This window comes from Histoplasma capsulatum, genomic scaffold (assembly GCF_000149585.1).
Source record: "Histoplasma capsulatum NAm1 scaffold_5 genomic scaffold, whole genome shotgun sequence".
Lineage (NCBI taxonomy): Eukaryota > Fungi > Ascomycota > Eurotiomycetes > Onygenales > Ajellomycetaceae > Histoplasma > Histoplasma mississippiense.
The window spans coordinates 1,140,127-1,155,464 of record NW_001813978.1 but is presented as its reverse complement, the minus strand read 5'-3'; the positions used below and the strand labels follow the sequence as shown (position 1 = coordinate 1,155,464).

Sequence of the window (15,338 nt, the reverse complement as noted above, 5' to 3'; positions counted from 1 at the left end):
CTATATGGTCCTGGTTTCAATTACTATTAGTGATGTCTTATTTCCATCCCTTTTATTCCTTTTCCTCTTTTCTTCTGCTTTCTTAATCCCTTTCCATATACTCAATTCACAGATACTCGGGACTTGTCCTCTTTCTCCACCACGTTTTGTATCGGATGTTCTCCCATGTTCTTTTACATCTTTCTCTACCACATTTTAGAGTTGATTGATATTTTCATTTATCTTCCATTTGATATCAACAGGAGGTATCAGGCTATGCACGGATATGACCAGTTTGCTAGTGGAGAAAGCAAACAATTAATTGCAAGAAAACTGCCCCTTCTTTGATCGAATGCGACTGAAATGTTTGTTTTACTACTGATTGTTGTGTTTCTCCTCTCTCAAAAATTTTAATAATCCACAAAACATGCGCTAAAGAAAATGAGTCAGGAGTTGTTTCCTGAGGGGAATGAGTGTTTTCTTCTCCGATTATACCTTGTAAGGAGAGTAGTATGTCATATATGAATAAAAAACAAAGTATTATAAGAAATGACAACTCTGGTATGATAATTTTGTACAGGTGAAAAGTGTCAAAAACAACGAAAAAAAATAATGATAAATAGGCGTCGGGGTATAGAGCGATTTAAGATGAACCAAATAAGTATGAAAAAGAAACAACACCAGGATAGCAAGGAGATAGTACAGGAGGCAGAAGAATGGGGTCAGGGCAGTGAGTGAGTGGTGTGGAAGGATGAAAATGGAAAAGGAGAAATGGATACATTAGTTATGAGTGGATGGATAGCAGTCGCATATCCCGACAATACCGTGAACATATCCATGATAATCAACTTTCAACACGAATTTCTGGTTGTGGAATCCTTTAATCTTCCGTCAAGGAAATCCAGGACGTCGGAATTACTGGTTCGCGGGCGTTCCGTTCGAATATCTCGAGCTTCACGATCCCATTCGACCTTCTCTACAGCCTCTGCCGCCTCCGCTTCAACCATCGCAGTAACAGCAGCTAGCACCAGGCTCCTTCGTCGCAACCCCTGTGGTGACTTCCTAGTTGTGCGGGAACGACCGGAATGGCTAGAATTATGGGGAGAGGAGCGGGATTTCTCAACCCTGTAGGTGTTGGGAATTGAAAGCTTCGATTTCAATGTAGGTTCTGTGGATATAGAGGAGCGGCGCGAGGAACATTGACTGTGATTACTTTTATGAGGTGGGAGTTTCCGAGGTGAAGGAAGATGGGCGAGTGAACTCGGATGTCGGTCTTCTTCTGTTTCATTGAAATATGAACGATTACTTTCTTCGAGCAAAAGGGCTATTCGAACGGTATCTACAACAGTTTTGGAGGTACATTGCAAAAGGGAGAGGTTTTCTCGATGCTGGCGAAGATAAGAAAATTGTTCCTCGTCACGAGCGGCGATGGATGCGTAGGGCGACAAATATGGTATGTTGTTTTCTCTAGAGCGTGAAGTGCGACGCAACTCATTATACATGGGCATCGAAGGAGGTGACGGCTCGGCCCAAGAAGAATCATCATCCTGTTCCCGGTATTGTGAGCCCAAATGCTCTTTTCCCAACCAAATCGGGGGTGCATCGGTGCAAGCGCTGCGAGGAGGCGTAACTGGGAGAGTTGGCCCCTCATCGCTATCGCTGCCAGCCTCCTTATCCAAGCTTTGAGCATTCAGCTGTTTTGTCAAAGCCCCGATCGAAAGACGCCGTCTGTCACTGTAATTATATGGAATCGATGTAGGAGCAGGGCCAAGTTCGAAGGGCTTGAGTGATTGTCTAGGAAATAGAGAATGGTCTCTCAAATTTCGGCGTAATGGAACAGGTGAAGGAGAACGAGATGAGAAGGGCGAGATTGGGGTATTGTCAGAGGCCATTGCCATTTCTTCATCAGCTTCTGGTATTAGCGTGCCCTGATCTGTCCTCGAAGAAGAAAATGAAAAGTCTTCAAACATGGCTGCAAGAGAAGGAAATGCTGTAAAAGCTGGAAATATTCTTGCCAAACGCTTACGGGCGTGGGCTCAGTTTAAAGAAAAGACGCTCGAATGGAACAAGGATTGGATGAGAGAATTGAGCAAAATTAGCTCATGGTGTCTGAGCGGTTAGAGTCATGGGCGACTACAGGAGGCGAAAACCGAAAACAGGTGGGGCCGAATGCACAAGCCCGAAGAATGAGATATGCCAGCCATGTGTCGAGATTACCCAGAGCTGAGTGCCATGGCTATAGTTGCAGCAGAAAGAAACAACAATGAAGGGAGTGAGGATGACGTTGAAAAGAGGTTGGACGAAAGATTGAGAGGCCTCAAGGCTTGCCTGGTGATGGCCGAATACGGAAATAGTCTAGAAATATTTAAACTTTTCTCTCAGTCAGGGGAGTCAAGATTAGGTTTTGAACTAATCCGATCCAGGACTAGAGCAATTGTAGGGAACCGAGGTTGCAGTTCTCGCGTTACTGTGTCTTATATGAGTCATATCGGCCGTTTGTTTGCAGTTGGTTTGCAGTTGCATCTCAACCAATGTACTCCGTAGTCTAGCCAGGTTTGTTACGGACAAGATGCAATCAATCCTAATAGCTGCCACGTCAAACTCTACTCGAACAGGCGACCAAAATTTCCGAATCGGGGCCACCTTCGGCTGCACGGAGCCCCAGCATCCCTCACTGGTTTTCCACTTTGTTCAACGGAGACGCAAATCATGGACATTCGGGACATTTTAACAAGCTCTTGAGAGGACAAGCCCTAGATTTACGCTACGCCCACTTTTGTATCCTATTGAAACCGTGTGATTGACCTGTTAGCGTGTGCGTCGATACTGGCTTGGGCTTTTATGAGTCTCCTTCAACAAATCCTTGCCTCTCACATTCAAACATTAGGTATCATGGCTTCATGATACCTCCCATTCCTCAGTCTCTCACACCTCTCCAGTCACCGCCTCCTCCACATTCAACAATCCTGACCCTCACCCAACTGGTCCTCATTCAACTCTCAACCTCAGGCTACCCAAGCCCCTCGTTTCTACTCCGTATCCTCCACCTTCTTCCCCTCACCCCTACTGGGTGGATTCCACCTAACCCTCCGCTGTGGCCAAAATTACATAACATGGCCAGAGCTAGCCGATTGCATGCCCATACCTTGATCTTCTGCAATCGCGCCTGAGCTAGTCCCAGCATATAAAATTGCTGCAGAGGAGTATTCCAGGCGCTATGGCTAATTATGGGTTGCATCAGGCAGCGCTGAATAATACAAATCCAGGGGTTTGGATAGATATGTCACGATCACAATCGAAATCGGAACACCAAGGAAACTGAGAATGTAACAAAGACAGAACACTACGCAAAAAATATTGTAGCAGTAGGTGTACATATGTTCTGTAATGTAAGTGAATATGGCATTGGGTTGAATGCGAGAGGGGGGGGGAACTAATGCCATTTTCTCCGTTAGATCATTGCAGGTGGATTCAAAGCGAGGGCGGTGACCAGTATGATTGATTATGAGGTGAAATTTGATGAGAATACTGGTGATGTCATGATGAGAGGTGTTGCAGAGAGGTTTGTGAATACATGAAACAGATTCATAATATTCGAACTGGAGTGGGTATGGAGGAGGCTTATGGCATTGAGCATTGGGATACACTTAGAAATATCACGGGACAGGAACAGGAGAGTTCCCATACTGCTATTCAGGAACAAAAATTGGCTTTGGATTGAGCCTTATAGCACTTTCTTTTTGGCTTTAGATGGAGCGTTCAACAGCGATGTGCGGTGAAGATTTTCCTGAGTGGCAGAATGTATGATCTTGAGCATAGGAGTTGCGCTGCTTGTTGATCTTTGCAGATATGTTAAATATCACAAGAACAGGATTGTATCCCGTTCCCACAGAAAGATGCGGTGTTTGCTTCCACGTTAACCGCCTGCTAGACAGGCTGGCCTGTTCAAACCGCATCTAAGGAAATCTGGACTTGTTTCTACCATTAGATTTGGATTGGCTTGCTATTTACGTCCGCCACAAACAATGACAGAAGCAGTCTTATTTCCCTGGATTTTCGCTTTGGTTATGACCTATCAACACTTGTCTCTTCAACAAAATGTCTCCTCTACTATTTAGTAGGGGAATTATCTGCCAGCTCAGCGTGGTTCCCTCTAAATACTGACCACCACCTTCTTTCCCGGTGTACGCTTTGAAGTTTCAAGAGCGGCCTGAATAGCTCCAAGCCCTTTTCCGGCGATCAATGGATCGGGTGCTATCCGGTACTTCCCAGCCTTAAGGGCATCTGGTAAGAAATCTTCATAGACCATTCTTCCTACGTTCTTTTTTTCATCTTCATCCTCTAACCCCCGAATACTGACTGCTAGGATGGCGTTCCCTGTCACACCTGGAGGCAACCAGGAATCTTCAAAGTCATCGATCGTCGAGACTACAGTTTTAACCCCATCGATCTGTGAGACTGCTTCAGCAGTCTGCTTAAACGTCTTTTCCCTTCCAATCGTATCCAGGGCACCAGCCAGCTTCCTGCCTCGAAATGCCTCCTTTAACTTTTCGATGACGGACCCGTCGTTATAATCCACCGCCCAATCTGCGCCCAATCGCTTCACGGCTTCGAAGTTTTTAGACGATGCGGTCACAATGACATCGCACCCAGCAGCCACTGCTAACTGTATAGCATTGCTACCAACGCTACTCGTTCCTCCCCAAATTAGAACAGTTGTAGATGTCTTGACAGGGTTCAAACTGGGCTTGGGAAGCATTAAGCCGTCCTCGTGAAACAATGCCGCCGATGCGGTGGACAGTCCCAAAGGAAGTACAGCTGCACTTTCAAAAGATAGGGATGGCGGAATAGGCGATGCCATGTTTGAAAGGAGAACAGTGTAATTTTGGAATCCTGCGTGGCGTTCATCCTCCGTTGCAAAACTTAGGGCGTGGCCGAGGACTCGATCGCCATATGGAATCGGGTAACGCCGCTGCCCACGTCGACTACTTCACCCGCAACATCAACACCCAAAACCAACGGGTACTTGAACATAACCCAAGGCATGTCCTGCATTTTCCAGTCGAGCTGGTTAATGGCAACTGCGGCATTCTTGACCACGATTTCATTTTCATCCGGATACCTATCTTCAGTTTCACCGACCCAAAGCGGTTTTCTTTTGTGTCCAACAAGGAAAGCCGCATAGTTGATAGACATGTTTTTGGTTAGGTTGGGGGAAACAAACTCGTCGTACGCAGAATTCTTTCACAAAAACGCGTGGATTGGTGACGCACTTTGAGGTTTTCGCGATATTTCGCTACCGCAACTCTGCACATTGACGTCTTATTTTGAGTATAAATTTCTATGCCAGCGAATTCCGATTTTTCGACATCCCCGGCCTAATTTCAGTTGGGCGTAAATTAGGAGAAAATCGTGCTGCTTGCCATCTTCAGCAGCTATACCTCGTAAGGCAAGGAGAGGTCGTGGGTAACCTCCTCCGTGGAGAGTTAGAAGGAGGTGGAAATAACAAGCATAAATCCCAGTCTTGTCACTTTGAAACGAAGCTCACTTGCATACGGAATCCATTTTCTGCTAATCAACCTTGCAAACAACTGCCAGACTTTTCATTCCCTAGCCTACGTTGCACTGATATGGTCTGAAGGCGTTTCCCAGTCAGTTGTGTTTGGGATGCTTCAGAAGACTAAAAAAATTTCGCTTGATGCATTATTGCATGTCAAATGCTCATTCGCCCGAAGGGATTCTAAGCAGAGGACCTCATTCGAGCTTCCTACAAGCCTTCGAAACGTCATTATTAGCGATGCCTCAAGATTCCTTATGGATTAATATATTATCCCTAGTCGTTATGGCTAGCTGCCTAGCCCAAGGAGTTCAGGAATCTAATCATTGTTACTTTGCAGAGCCAGTCCACCGTTTTCTAAACGCTTAACCTTTAGATCAATACCAAATTCATACTCAGCTTTGCGAGGCGTACCCCATGCGTTAAAAGTGGCCTCCCATACACTATAGGACAGTTTACCAAATATTCTTTGCGCAAGACAACTAAACGCTACCAAAATGTCGATCTGGACGGCTGCTCAAAACGGGAGGCTGACGGAAGGGGTGCTTCAGGATTTCCTGGAGAGGGACCCTGATCTTCTGAACCGTGAAGACGGATCGGGAATCACTCCACTTGGGTATGCCCTGCTGAATGGAAAGGCGCGTGCGGTAAAGTGCCTCCTGGACAACGGTGCCGATCCAGACAAGCCTATGGGAGAAACGACGACCTTCCGTGATGGCAGAACGCCTATGTATCTCGCCACCATAGCAAACCCGCCCAGTCCGCGCATTGTCCAGCTTCTTCTTGAGAAGAAGCCGGCGACCTTCGACAAACCCATCTCAGCATCTAAGAACCAAACCCCGTTGATAGCCGCCATTGCTGGGAAATCGAATCCCGAAATTGTCAAGTTACTCATCAACGCGGGCGCGTCGCCGGAGGCACGAGACGATGACGGCAAAACTGCTCGCGATCTTGCAGATGCGCTTTCGGACTTCGCGTCCAAACAGAAAATCAAAGATGCACTTGAGCCAACGCTACGAAAAGGAGGAGGCAGAGGCGGCCTTCGGAGCTATATGACCAACTGGGTGGCCCGAGTACTCGGGAAGTCCAGATCCTGGAGGGCCCTTGGTTTCATCTTCAAGTCTGCTTCCCGGTATTTCCTCAACATTGCCCCATCGGCAAGCTTCCACCCTGAGGTAAGACAGGCAGCCAATTTGAAAAAAGTTTCCGATCCGCCGACTAACCTTGGGGTTTTATAGGAGGAGCTTGAGACGGAAAAACTTGAAACTGCAGAAGACTTCAAAAATAGTCTGGACAATATAGTCAATGATGACGGCCTCGGGAGATTTTTCCCCCCTGGAAATACATATGTCAAGGAAGTAGCAGAGAAAACCGCTTCTCTTAAGGATGACCCAAATAATCTGCTAAACTCACCCAGTCAGCTCAAGGGTCTTGCTACCATCGCCCTTTATCAACCCATCATCTATTGCGGTAAGTATTCAATATTCGTTCATTATCATATGGGGTAGAACTAGAAACTAAACGTAAACATATCCAAGATGACAGCGGCTCCATGAGGGGAGAGCTCTGGGAAAAGCAAGCGGAACTCGTCAAGCGCATCACTAGTATTTCAACGCGTGCAGATCCAAACAACAGAGGGCTTTATTTTCGCTTGATCAATGAGGATCTCAGTTTCGCTGACAATCTTGATGGCGATGCGATACTCCAGACGCTCGGAAAAATTGTGCCACGTGGGAATACACAACTTGGAACACAACTTCGCAAGAGAATTCTTGATCCGATCATTCGCAAACCTCTATACGTTGGCACGCCGTTGGAACGGCCATATCTAATAATGATTATTACCGATGGATGCCCAACCCTTGAGCCGAGCGATCAACTACGTAACGTGATACTGGAATGCAGTCAATTTCTTGGGGATAAAGGTTATAGAAAAGATGGTAAACAATTTAAACATTCTATCTATGCTTCCTGTCACGCCCAATATGCACCAACCACTGACATTTACACAGCGGTCCGATTCTGTCTCAGTCAAATCGGACAGAATCAAGAGGCAAGAGATTTTATGGACAAACTAGTGATGGATAGTGAAGTTTTGAAGGTTCTTCATCGAACAGTCGGTGAGCGCTCAACTCATATTCTTTTAAGTCTTCATTTATGTATAGAAGAAATAGCTAAGACATTGAACAACTCTTACAAATCACGAATTAGAACTTGTTGACACAAGGTACGATGAACTTAGACAGAACGAAGCGGAACTGGAAGATTGGGTGGGTGCTCCTACCACTTCAATTCCAGTTTGATAGATTTGACACTAATATTTTCCTAGCTACTCTCGATGCTGCTCTCTCCAGTGCAGGCCTTGAATGCCGAATAAGGCATCCAACGGTTGGCTTGTAAGAAACTATAGCTTGGGGTTATTTGTCAGTGTTGGAGGCTTACTTTCCGGGCGCAGGACTAGAGCTTGCGATTGTCTAATTGCCTGGAAACATTAGCGTACGTATGGTAGCTTATGAAATTATATTGAAAGAGAAAAGTATCAAATGAGTACGAGATTTCCTCAATGAGGTTGGTCTATAAGCAAAGCCTTTACTTCGTCCTCACAACGGGTTCCGGAAAGTGGATATTTGGAGCCTACAAAAGTTAATTATTTATTGGCTATATGGCCCAAGGTTTTCAAATCGTAACATCAGCTTAGGTTGTAGAACGCTTCACCATGAGAACCATCTGATATATCAATCTGTAGCCAAAGAGATGTATCATCATGTTTGCGGAATTGATTGATATTGTGTGTAGAAGCCAGTCGGGCTTGGGCACTGAGGATATCTCCGCAAGTAATATTCCGACCTATCCTGGCGAACAAAGGTCCGGAACGTATGAATGCCCAAGCTAATGTATGAGCAAGCAGATATATCTGCATGACTACACTGTCATTTACATATGACTTTCATGCCCAACGCGAAGAAAGGGTGTGGGGGATTTCAGAAAACAGGGTATTTGGAGAATATCAAGCGATACAGAGTCTTCCATATGCCCTCCCAACTTTCCGTTGAATCCGGTAAAATCGCCTCATTTATACTCCGTTGAAGCTTCAAAGAGCAGTGTTGGCGTAATTTATATCAGTTTATAGCGCTCCCGCAGTGCATATCCCACTTCCACGAGCCAAACTTCCATTATCATTCAAAAGAGGACATAGTAGCAAAACTCTATGACCTGTCACCGAAAATGACTCTCCACGCCGATGCCGCCGCCGGAGTGCTGACAAGTACGACATTGATCTCCTATCTCAACAAAACAGATATCAATGAGCAGTGCAAAGAAAAGGGAAAGGGAATCATTGGCTTGACCGCACTTGCTTTAGCAGCAAAGAACGGACATGTTGAGGTCGTCCGGCTCCTCCTCAATCATGGCGCACAAGTCGATGCGAACTCAAGCCAAAACCGAACTCCCCTGTGGATTGTGACCACCCAGGGACGCGGCTCGCGTAGGGCCGAAGTCGTCGAACTCTTGCTACAGCGCGGGGCCAACGCTAGATTCTCTCACCCCGAGCTTGACGGAGGTTCAAAACCACTTGAAAATGAGTTGCTGAACGTTAAGGATCCAGATGTAATCCAACTGCTAGTAGAAGCAAAAGGTACCACGGCGAAGTCTGAGAAACTCGCAGCGGCAGCCTCAAATCCTGAAATAAACGACGCCATGGTCTCTACCCTAAAACGAAGAAAGCTGCGCGCTGCCAGCGTCAACCTCGTCACAGCGTTTCTGGTCTTCATCCTTACTGTGATTGACAATACTGCAGTCACCAGACTGGTGCTCAAAATCTTCGCCGCTACTCAAAAAAGCGACATCAACCCTGCACCCCTTGAAGAGCAGCTATCAAGCTCTTACGGAAATGTGGGTAATGTCGGACTGGTTGGGCTTGACTAAGATATCCATGGAGGGCGGATGATGCTTTGAGTCGGATTTTCTTTATACACCGAGACAAGACCAAGAACTACAACTCTGGGATATTTCGTGACGATCCTGTGAACCTCTTTAGTTAGCTTCCAGATAAGAATTGTTCCAACTTGAAATTAGAGCGCAAAATTGATGAGAAATTGTGTCGAGAATCTCTGTATCAACCACATCCACTTGCGCACTCACCTTGAATTGGTAAAAGTACGCTGTTTTCGGAGCTGGATAATGTCCGGATATTGACTCAAATACTGATAGTCAATTCAATATTCTATCGATATTCAGTATTTGGGTCAATATTCCGACATTATCCAGCTCCGACAGCTATATAGTTAGGATATTAGCTGAGCAATCCAGTAAAATTCTCCGATGCAGGGTGATTTGAGAAGGGAGTTACAGAGTAAAACCAATTGTAGGGGTAATGTGTTTCCAGGCGATATAACCAATATCCAAACGTCCAATGCCAGATCAAACCCAATCGGACAGCGTTGGAACGAGGTTCGAATACAAGGACGTGGATACTCCACAAAACTCTTTGCCCACACGCCACTGGCCAATATCTGTCCACCAAATAAATGAGACGAGAATTCTTATCTCCATTATGCAAAATATTGTGCGTTGTTGAGCCTTTGTGGATCCACCAAAAGGCTTGGGCAGGTCTCATGAAAACTGGGCGGCAAGCGAAAGTGCTCATGAATACCGTGAACCTTGCAAAGTCGAAGTTTTGCGATCCGATTCCTTGAGTAACTTAAGCCAGTCAGTGCCACCCCACTTCAAGGAAAATGTTATTCTATAACCCCAGTAATTGTAAACTTGACCGTTCTCCCAAGCCAAGAACTCAACAACACACAAATGGAGGTTGGATATCGATGAGAGAAACAAGCCGATATGCATGCAAACTCCTTTCATGAGTGGGGCGCGCGCTGCATACACTGCCTACTCGTTCATGCACGTCCATCTTCGTATTTGTTACCTCTCTCAGAGAACATTTTTTATGTCTATTGTGGTGTTTCATGGATGTTTGCGTTATTTTATGATGCAATTTTATGGTATGATTAAATAGACTACCTGCTAAAGCAGGTCGCTGGAGATAAATGCGCACCTCCACATACGTTCCATACCATCGACGACGTTGTTGCTGGCATATGCATATGCGAAGAAAGTGAGGACTGCACCATCCAAGGCAGATACTACTCACCCGGAGAAACAGAGAAAGTTTATTAGGGGCTAGGAGGTTTGATCACTCACTGGATCATGCTGGTTTGCTTGTATGTCGTCACTGTAATGTCATTTGCTAACGCCGGGGCTTTGTTGTTCGAAGTCCAGTATCTGACATGAGTGATGTTACCGCTTTTGATAGTTCGTTCCACCGCCTGAATTTTCCTTCCATCAACATAAACTACAAAATCATCAGCCTCAACATCCACCCTGATGCACGGGTTGTCATTTTGGAACCATTGCGATTGTGGGAGCTGGAGATCCGTAAGTGCGCTAAAACCGCGGCCAGCGTGCTTGCTGGTGTAGGAAAGAAGGTTACGTCGGCTGTTGATTATTATGCAGAGTAGAATATCGTACGATTCATGGTTATTGGCATTGCTGGATCCAGGGTCCACGTTCGCAAGTGAAATTCCCGTGAGGTTTTCTCTCCTTGGAATATCAGGGTTCAGGTGTGATGACGATATAACGAGGGATCCGCCGACGGGAACGGCTTCCTCAAGCTGAGTAATATTGTCGAAAGAAACGTGGTTTGTAATCCCACCACTAAATAAAAAAAGGGATTAGATGGGGGATTGGAGGGACAGGCGATAGGTATTATGGAAGCTTACGATATTGTGGCTGGAACACTGGCGATCTCTGCATCAATTCCAAGCGACGGAATCGTCTCGGGATCATCAAATCTCGTTATAATACTGGGATCATTGGAGTACCTCATTCTAGTCCGTGAAACGGAAATTTTGAGGTTCATAGTTGGCTTCCATCTCTCTTCAGGAACGGTATTCCCAGCCTGTTTGCTCTCAACAGTCAGATTCGAGCCATCTATAACATTTGGCACGTGGACTGACCATAGTGATCCTATAATACATCCCTGAGAGAAAGTGTTCAATATTGGCCGGTTCAAGATTCTGCAACAGTTGCTGTTCAATTTTTTTGATCAGGTATGGCGTGATAGGAATATAAGCGATGACATGTACGTCTTGCTCCTCCAGATTGCTGCAGTTGGAGCAAACTGTGTCGCCATTTTGCTCCGCTGGCTGACTGAAGTTGTAAACACTGGTGACAAAATCCTCTTGCCGAAATGTATTTTCTGTCTCATTTTCTGACCGCAGATAAACCTCGAGATTGAACGGATGGCCGCCCATCGCAAACCTGGCTGATTTAGCTGCGAGAAACTGAAAGGACAAATATTGAGAATACTCACTTTGAGTATCTGATGCTCACAGCGTAGTCATTCAATGACACGCCGTTATCCTCAACATCTACCACACCTAGTAGTTCGCTGTCAGGTTTAGCTATTTCTATGGCTTCTTTCCTTAAAACACCATACATATCGTTCATGTCTCGAAACAGTTCATCTTTGTAGTCATCGCCATATTTCCAGCGCTGTAGTTCTGGGTATGTATATCCTAACTTGAACCAATCACGAACACCATCTGGTGTCCAGACAGTCCCTTGTTCATCCATGTGAAAGGGCCTGAGCGGTGCCTTGGAGGTGACGATATTGCCCATTCCGATTATCTTTTGATCGAAATGGTCTTGTTTTGTCTGCCGTAAACCACTTTACTGGATTCAGAGTTTGCCAGATTGCGAACAGGCGATCGAGAAAACTGTAACTCAAAAGATATTCGCAATCAGTACTAGTAACAAGCCTAGAAAGAAAATCCACAAGCATGCCTTACCAATGATGGAACCAAAATATGGGATCGAAAGTCGCAACCGGTATCTGAGACATATGGCCTCCATCTCCGCCAACCCAGTAGTGAATGTTGTTGTGGATGAATTCTATATTCATGTCGTTGATGACTTTTGATGCGCTTGAAGAATCCATGGTAGCATCTCTCGCAGTGGTTGCGAAGCTCACGAAATCCAGCGGGTAGGTGAGAAGTCTGTACACCATCTCCGTAGTCTTGCCGTAATCGAAATCTGTGATTGATTTACGATCGAAGATGAATTTGTTTGCTGTTTTATTGTTGACAACGCCATCTCTCCATGCATTACTGGTACTCACACGTTCTGATGGCGTCGGACAGCGGCTGGTTGCGCAACACTCCCCGTACTTGACGAGTGCACCGCAATGTTAGTTGATCTGGACATGAAAATAGTGACACTCATCGAGACGCGTACCTCTAGCGTATCCTCAAAGTCGGGGGATTTGAGGGTTCCTACGCCGTAGACCCTCATTTTCTCTCCCTTTGGCATTTTGAATTTGTAGAGCGGATTATCTACGGTCATTGCGGGGAACCTGAGCTGAATCCTTTTAAAACACATAAGTTTCGGTATCTGCGGATTTTTCGCCCAGTCCCAGAATGGGAGCCTCCAGTGAAAGGCGGCTTCTTGCCACTCATCCTCTGCTCTCTCACGAAGTCTCAAGCCTGGGATGATAACATCGACCATTATTTCGTATATACGTTGCTATTTGATCTCGTAAGCATGTGTGAGAAATATCAGGTCGACGTTCTAATCACGTAAATACCTCGTAGAGTGACAGATACGGCCGATGCCATATAGGAAATAGGCTATTCGCATGCACGCAATAACCCTTTCTGTGAGTCTCCTGAACAGTAAGGCCGTGTTCATCCCAGGATTTGTATGGCATGCCATGAATACCTGGGAAAAAATTAGGTATGAGTGCGAAAATAGGATTGAAATTCATTGTCGGCTTGAACCCACCTGCAATTTGGAAATATGAATCTCTCGAGTCTGGGGGAGTAGCTTGGAACTCCCTGAGGGCGAGGATAAATAGAACAACCTGTATTTGATCTCTGCGTTCTTGACTCTCACTCCATTCGTTAAAATCTCGTCTAATGGGCACCTGGCTGCCCGGACCTAAGCCTTTCTGAACGCCTTGGATGGGATAGTACTTATAAGCCATCGTAGTCGATGTTATATAGAACCTTCTTGCTGCATGGGAGACGACAGATGTCTATAGAAAATGGACAGTTTCCCCCAAAGTTTATGTTTGTGGATGCTGAATCGCTTATTTTATATATTCTCGACATTTTGATTGACCATTTGCGATTCGTTGCTGTTATCAAATTGTGGTGTTGGTCGTTGTTAATTTTAAAACAATTTATCACTCTTAGTTATTTTCAAACTATGTGACACGACACCCTTAGGCTAGTTGGTTATAATTTTCAATTTCGTAATTTCCATCATTTTCAAAAGGATTGTTAATACCACCCTCCCTCCATTGGCACTTGAATCGAGCAATGCAATCACTAGAACTGAGGGAATAAATAGTATCTCTTGTGGCGATGTCATACGTTGACGACCTTAGGTCAACATATCTACAAATCTATGTAATATATGAATATATAATTATATATATATAAGTATTGGACTATCAAATAGTAGTTTTATTTTAAAAAATTCAGTTCATTTGCATCCTGGTAAACAGAGAATAATATGGAAAAGAGGCCCTAGTTCGGTTTCGGTTACGGGAACATTGAAACATTCACCAAGGCCCTGAAAGCAAACTGCTCCCATAAACTATAAGCCCGAATCACGGCGTAAATACGATGTCCCTGTCCCATATCGAGATTCAGATCCTTCAACCTCCAACAATAGTCAGACGAATTGAGCGGTGCCAAATTCAGTCCCCCCTCTTCACTCTTTCCCTGGCAACACATAACGCGTCTGCCGATGAATTTGAATTTGTCGGAGTTCGCAACGAGTGGCTGGAAATAGGCGCCACGGTTCCAAGTCCTGTTACCATTTCCGAGTTCCTTGCCAGCAGTAACGGCCTTTGTGCTAACTTGTTGGTAGAATGGCTTAGCGACCGAGACAGATTCATCGTTGGCCTGAGTACACACTGTCGGAACCTCAGGAATACCTTGAACTCGCTGGGAAGCATGGAAAACATCGACTTCGACTATGCACCAGGCCCAAGTGCTGTGGGTGAATGTGGTCAAGTGGATTTCAGAGATCCGCTGTGTGGATGCAAAATTCGGGTTGATCTCTTGTATGTGTTGGCCGGCCCAGATCAGCCTCCACTGGTGTTGCCATCTCCCATCGTATATCGAATCAACGCGCATGGTATTTTTGTTGTTTGTCTGAGAACCACCTTCCCCACGACCATTGGGTGAGCTATCGGTTTCAGGGGTTGTCGTTGGGTTACTAGTTCCATTACCTCCTGCTGGGTTCCTGTTGTCAGATCCGCCGGATGGAGCACTTGATCCAGTTCCAGCGCCTAGCTTGTTCGCTTGAGGAGGTTTCGAACTCGTGTCTGAATCTATCTGGTTCAGTGAATGGAGACAAAAAGGAAGGAAGAAAGCACCGCCGACCTCTACTTACTTCTATTCAAGGTCTCATTTGCTGTGGGAACTTTTCCAACATCTTGAACAGGAAGATATTGAAGCAGTTCTCTTGCGTATCCGGCAGCAGTAGCAGCGGCGTATGGCTGCCACTGGTCATTCTTATGCGAATCTGCGTAGTCACACAGTCCGCGGATCACGAGGCAGGGAAATTTGTCCATAAGTCCCGCAGCTTCCATTTCAAAACAGATGCATTCTTCCTCGCTGTTTTCCAGTAGTTTCTCCCTTGCTCTACCACTTTTGATCAGCGTGTTTCCCGATGCGATCAATCGCGTAATGGATACGTGGCTTGTCCGGATCTCTGGATTCGTGTGTAGAAG

General features: G+C 45.6%; 6 protein-coding genes across 6 annotated transcripts in view; 3 read left to right on the top strand and 3 right to left on the bottom strand.

Annotated features, from left to right (window-relative positions):
* Nucleotides 1–2,211: 2,211 nt before the first annotated feature.
* On the top strand, nt 2,212–2,710 carry HCAG_05200 (predicted protein; the record flags this gene model as incomplete). Its single annotated transcript, XM_001539683.1, has 2 exons — nt 2,212–2,473; nt 2,595–2,710. 2 exons carry the CDS (start codon nt 2,212–2,214, stop codon nt 2,708–2,710), a joined length of 378 nt encoding a protein of 125 aa, XP_001539733.1.
* Nucleotides 2,711–3,725: 1,015 nt separating this feature from the next.
* HCAG_05199 (hypothetical protein) lies at nt 3,726–5,175 on the bottom strand (the record flags this gene model as incomplete). Its single annotated transcript, XM_001539682.1, has 3 exons — nt 3,726–3,935; nt 4,145–4,964; nt 5,000–5,175. The coding sequence occupies 3 exons, from the start codon at nt 5,173–5,175 to the stop codon at nt 3,726–3,728; spliced, it is 1,206 nt and encodes a 401-aa protein (XP_001539732.1).
* Nucleotides 5,176–6,033: 858 nt separating this feature from the next.
* Nucleotides 6,034–8,052, top strand: HCAG_05198 (predicted protein; the record flags this gene model as incomplete). The annotated part of the gene is made up of 6 exons (XM_001539681.1): nt 6,034–6,711; nt 6,775–7,006; nt 7,075–7,476; nt 7,549–7,656; nt 7,866–7,932; nt 8,046–8,052. 6 exons carry the CDS (start codon nt 6,034–6,036, stop codon nt 8,050–8,052), a joined length of 1,494 nt encoding a protein of 497 aa, XP_001539731.1.
* Nucleotides 8,053–8,761: 709 nt separating this feature from the next.
* Nucleotides 8,762–9,460, top strand: HCAG_05197 (predicted protein; the record flags this gene model as incomplete). Its single annotated transcript, XM_001539680.1, has 2 exons — nt 8,762–8,801; nt 8,835–9,460. The coding sequence occupies 2 exons, from the start codon at nt 8,762–8,764 to the stop codon at nt 9,458–9,460; spliced, it is 666 nt and encodes a 221-aa protein (XP_001539730.1).
* Nucleotides 9,461–9,794: 334 nt separating this feature from the next.
* Nucleotides 9,795–13,577, bottom strand: HCAG_05196 (predicted protein; the record flags this gene model as incomplete). Its single annotated transcript, XM_001539679.1, has 11 exons — nt 9,795–9,811; nt 9,962–10,225; nt 10,600–10,625; nt 10,736–11,248; nt 11,314–11,492; nt 11,551–11,854; nt 11,907–12,263; nt 12,385–12,761; nt 12,830–13,117; nt 13,179–13,312; nt 13,376–13,577. The coding sequence occupies 11 exons, from the start codon at nt 13,575–13,577 to the stop codon at nt 9,795–9,797; spliced, it is 2,661 nt and encodes an 886-aa protein (XP_001539729.1).
* A 562-nt stretch (nt 13,578–14,139) lies between these two features.
* The window catches only part of HCAG_05195 (conserved hypothetical protein), a gene marked incomplete at both ends in the record, with an annotated part of 1,791 nt that continues 592 nt past the window's right edge, over nt 14,140–15,338 (bottom strand). The window contains 2 exons of the mRNA XM_001539678.1: nt 14,140–14,840; nt 14,999–15,222. Coding sequence (XP_001539728.1) covers nt 14,140–14,840; nt 14,999–15,222 — 925 coding nt within the window. The remainder of the gene's footprint in view (nt 14,841–14,998; nt 15,223–15,338) is intronic.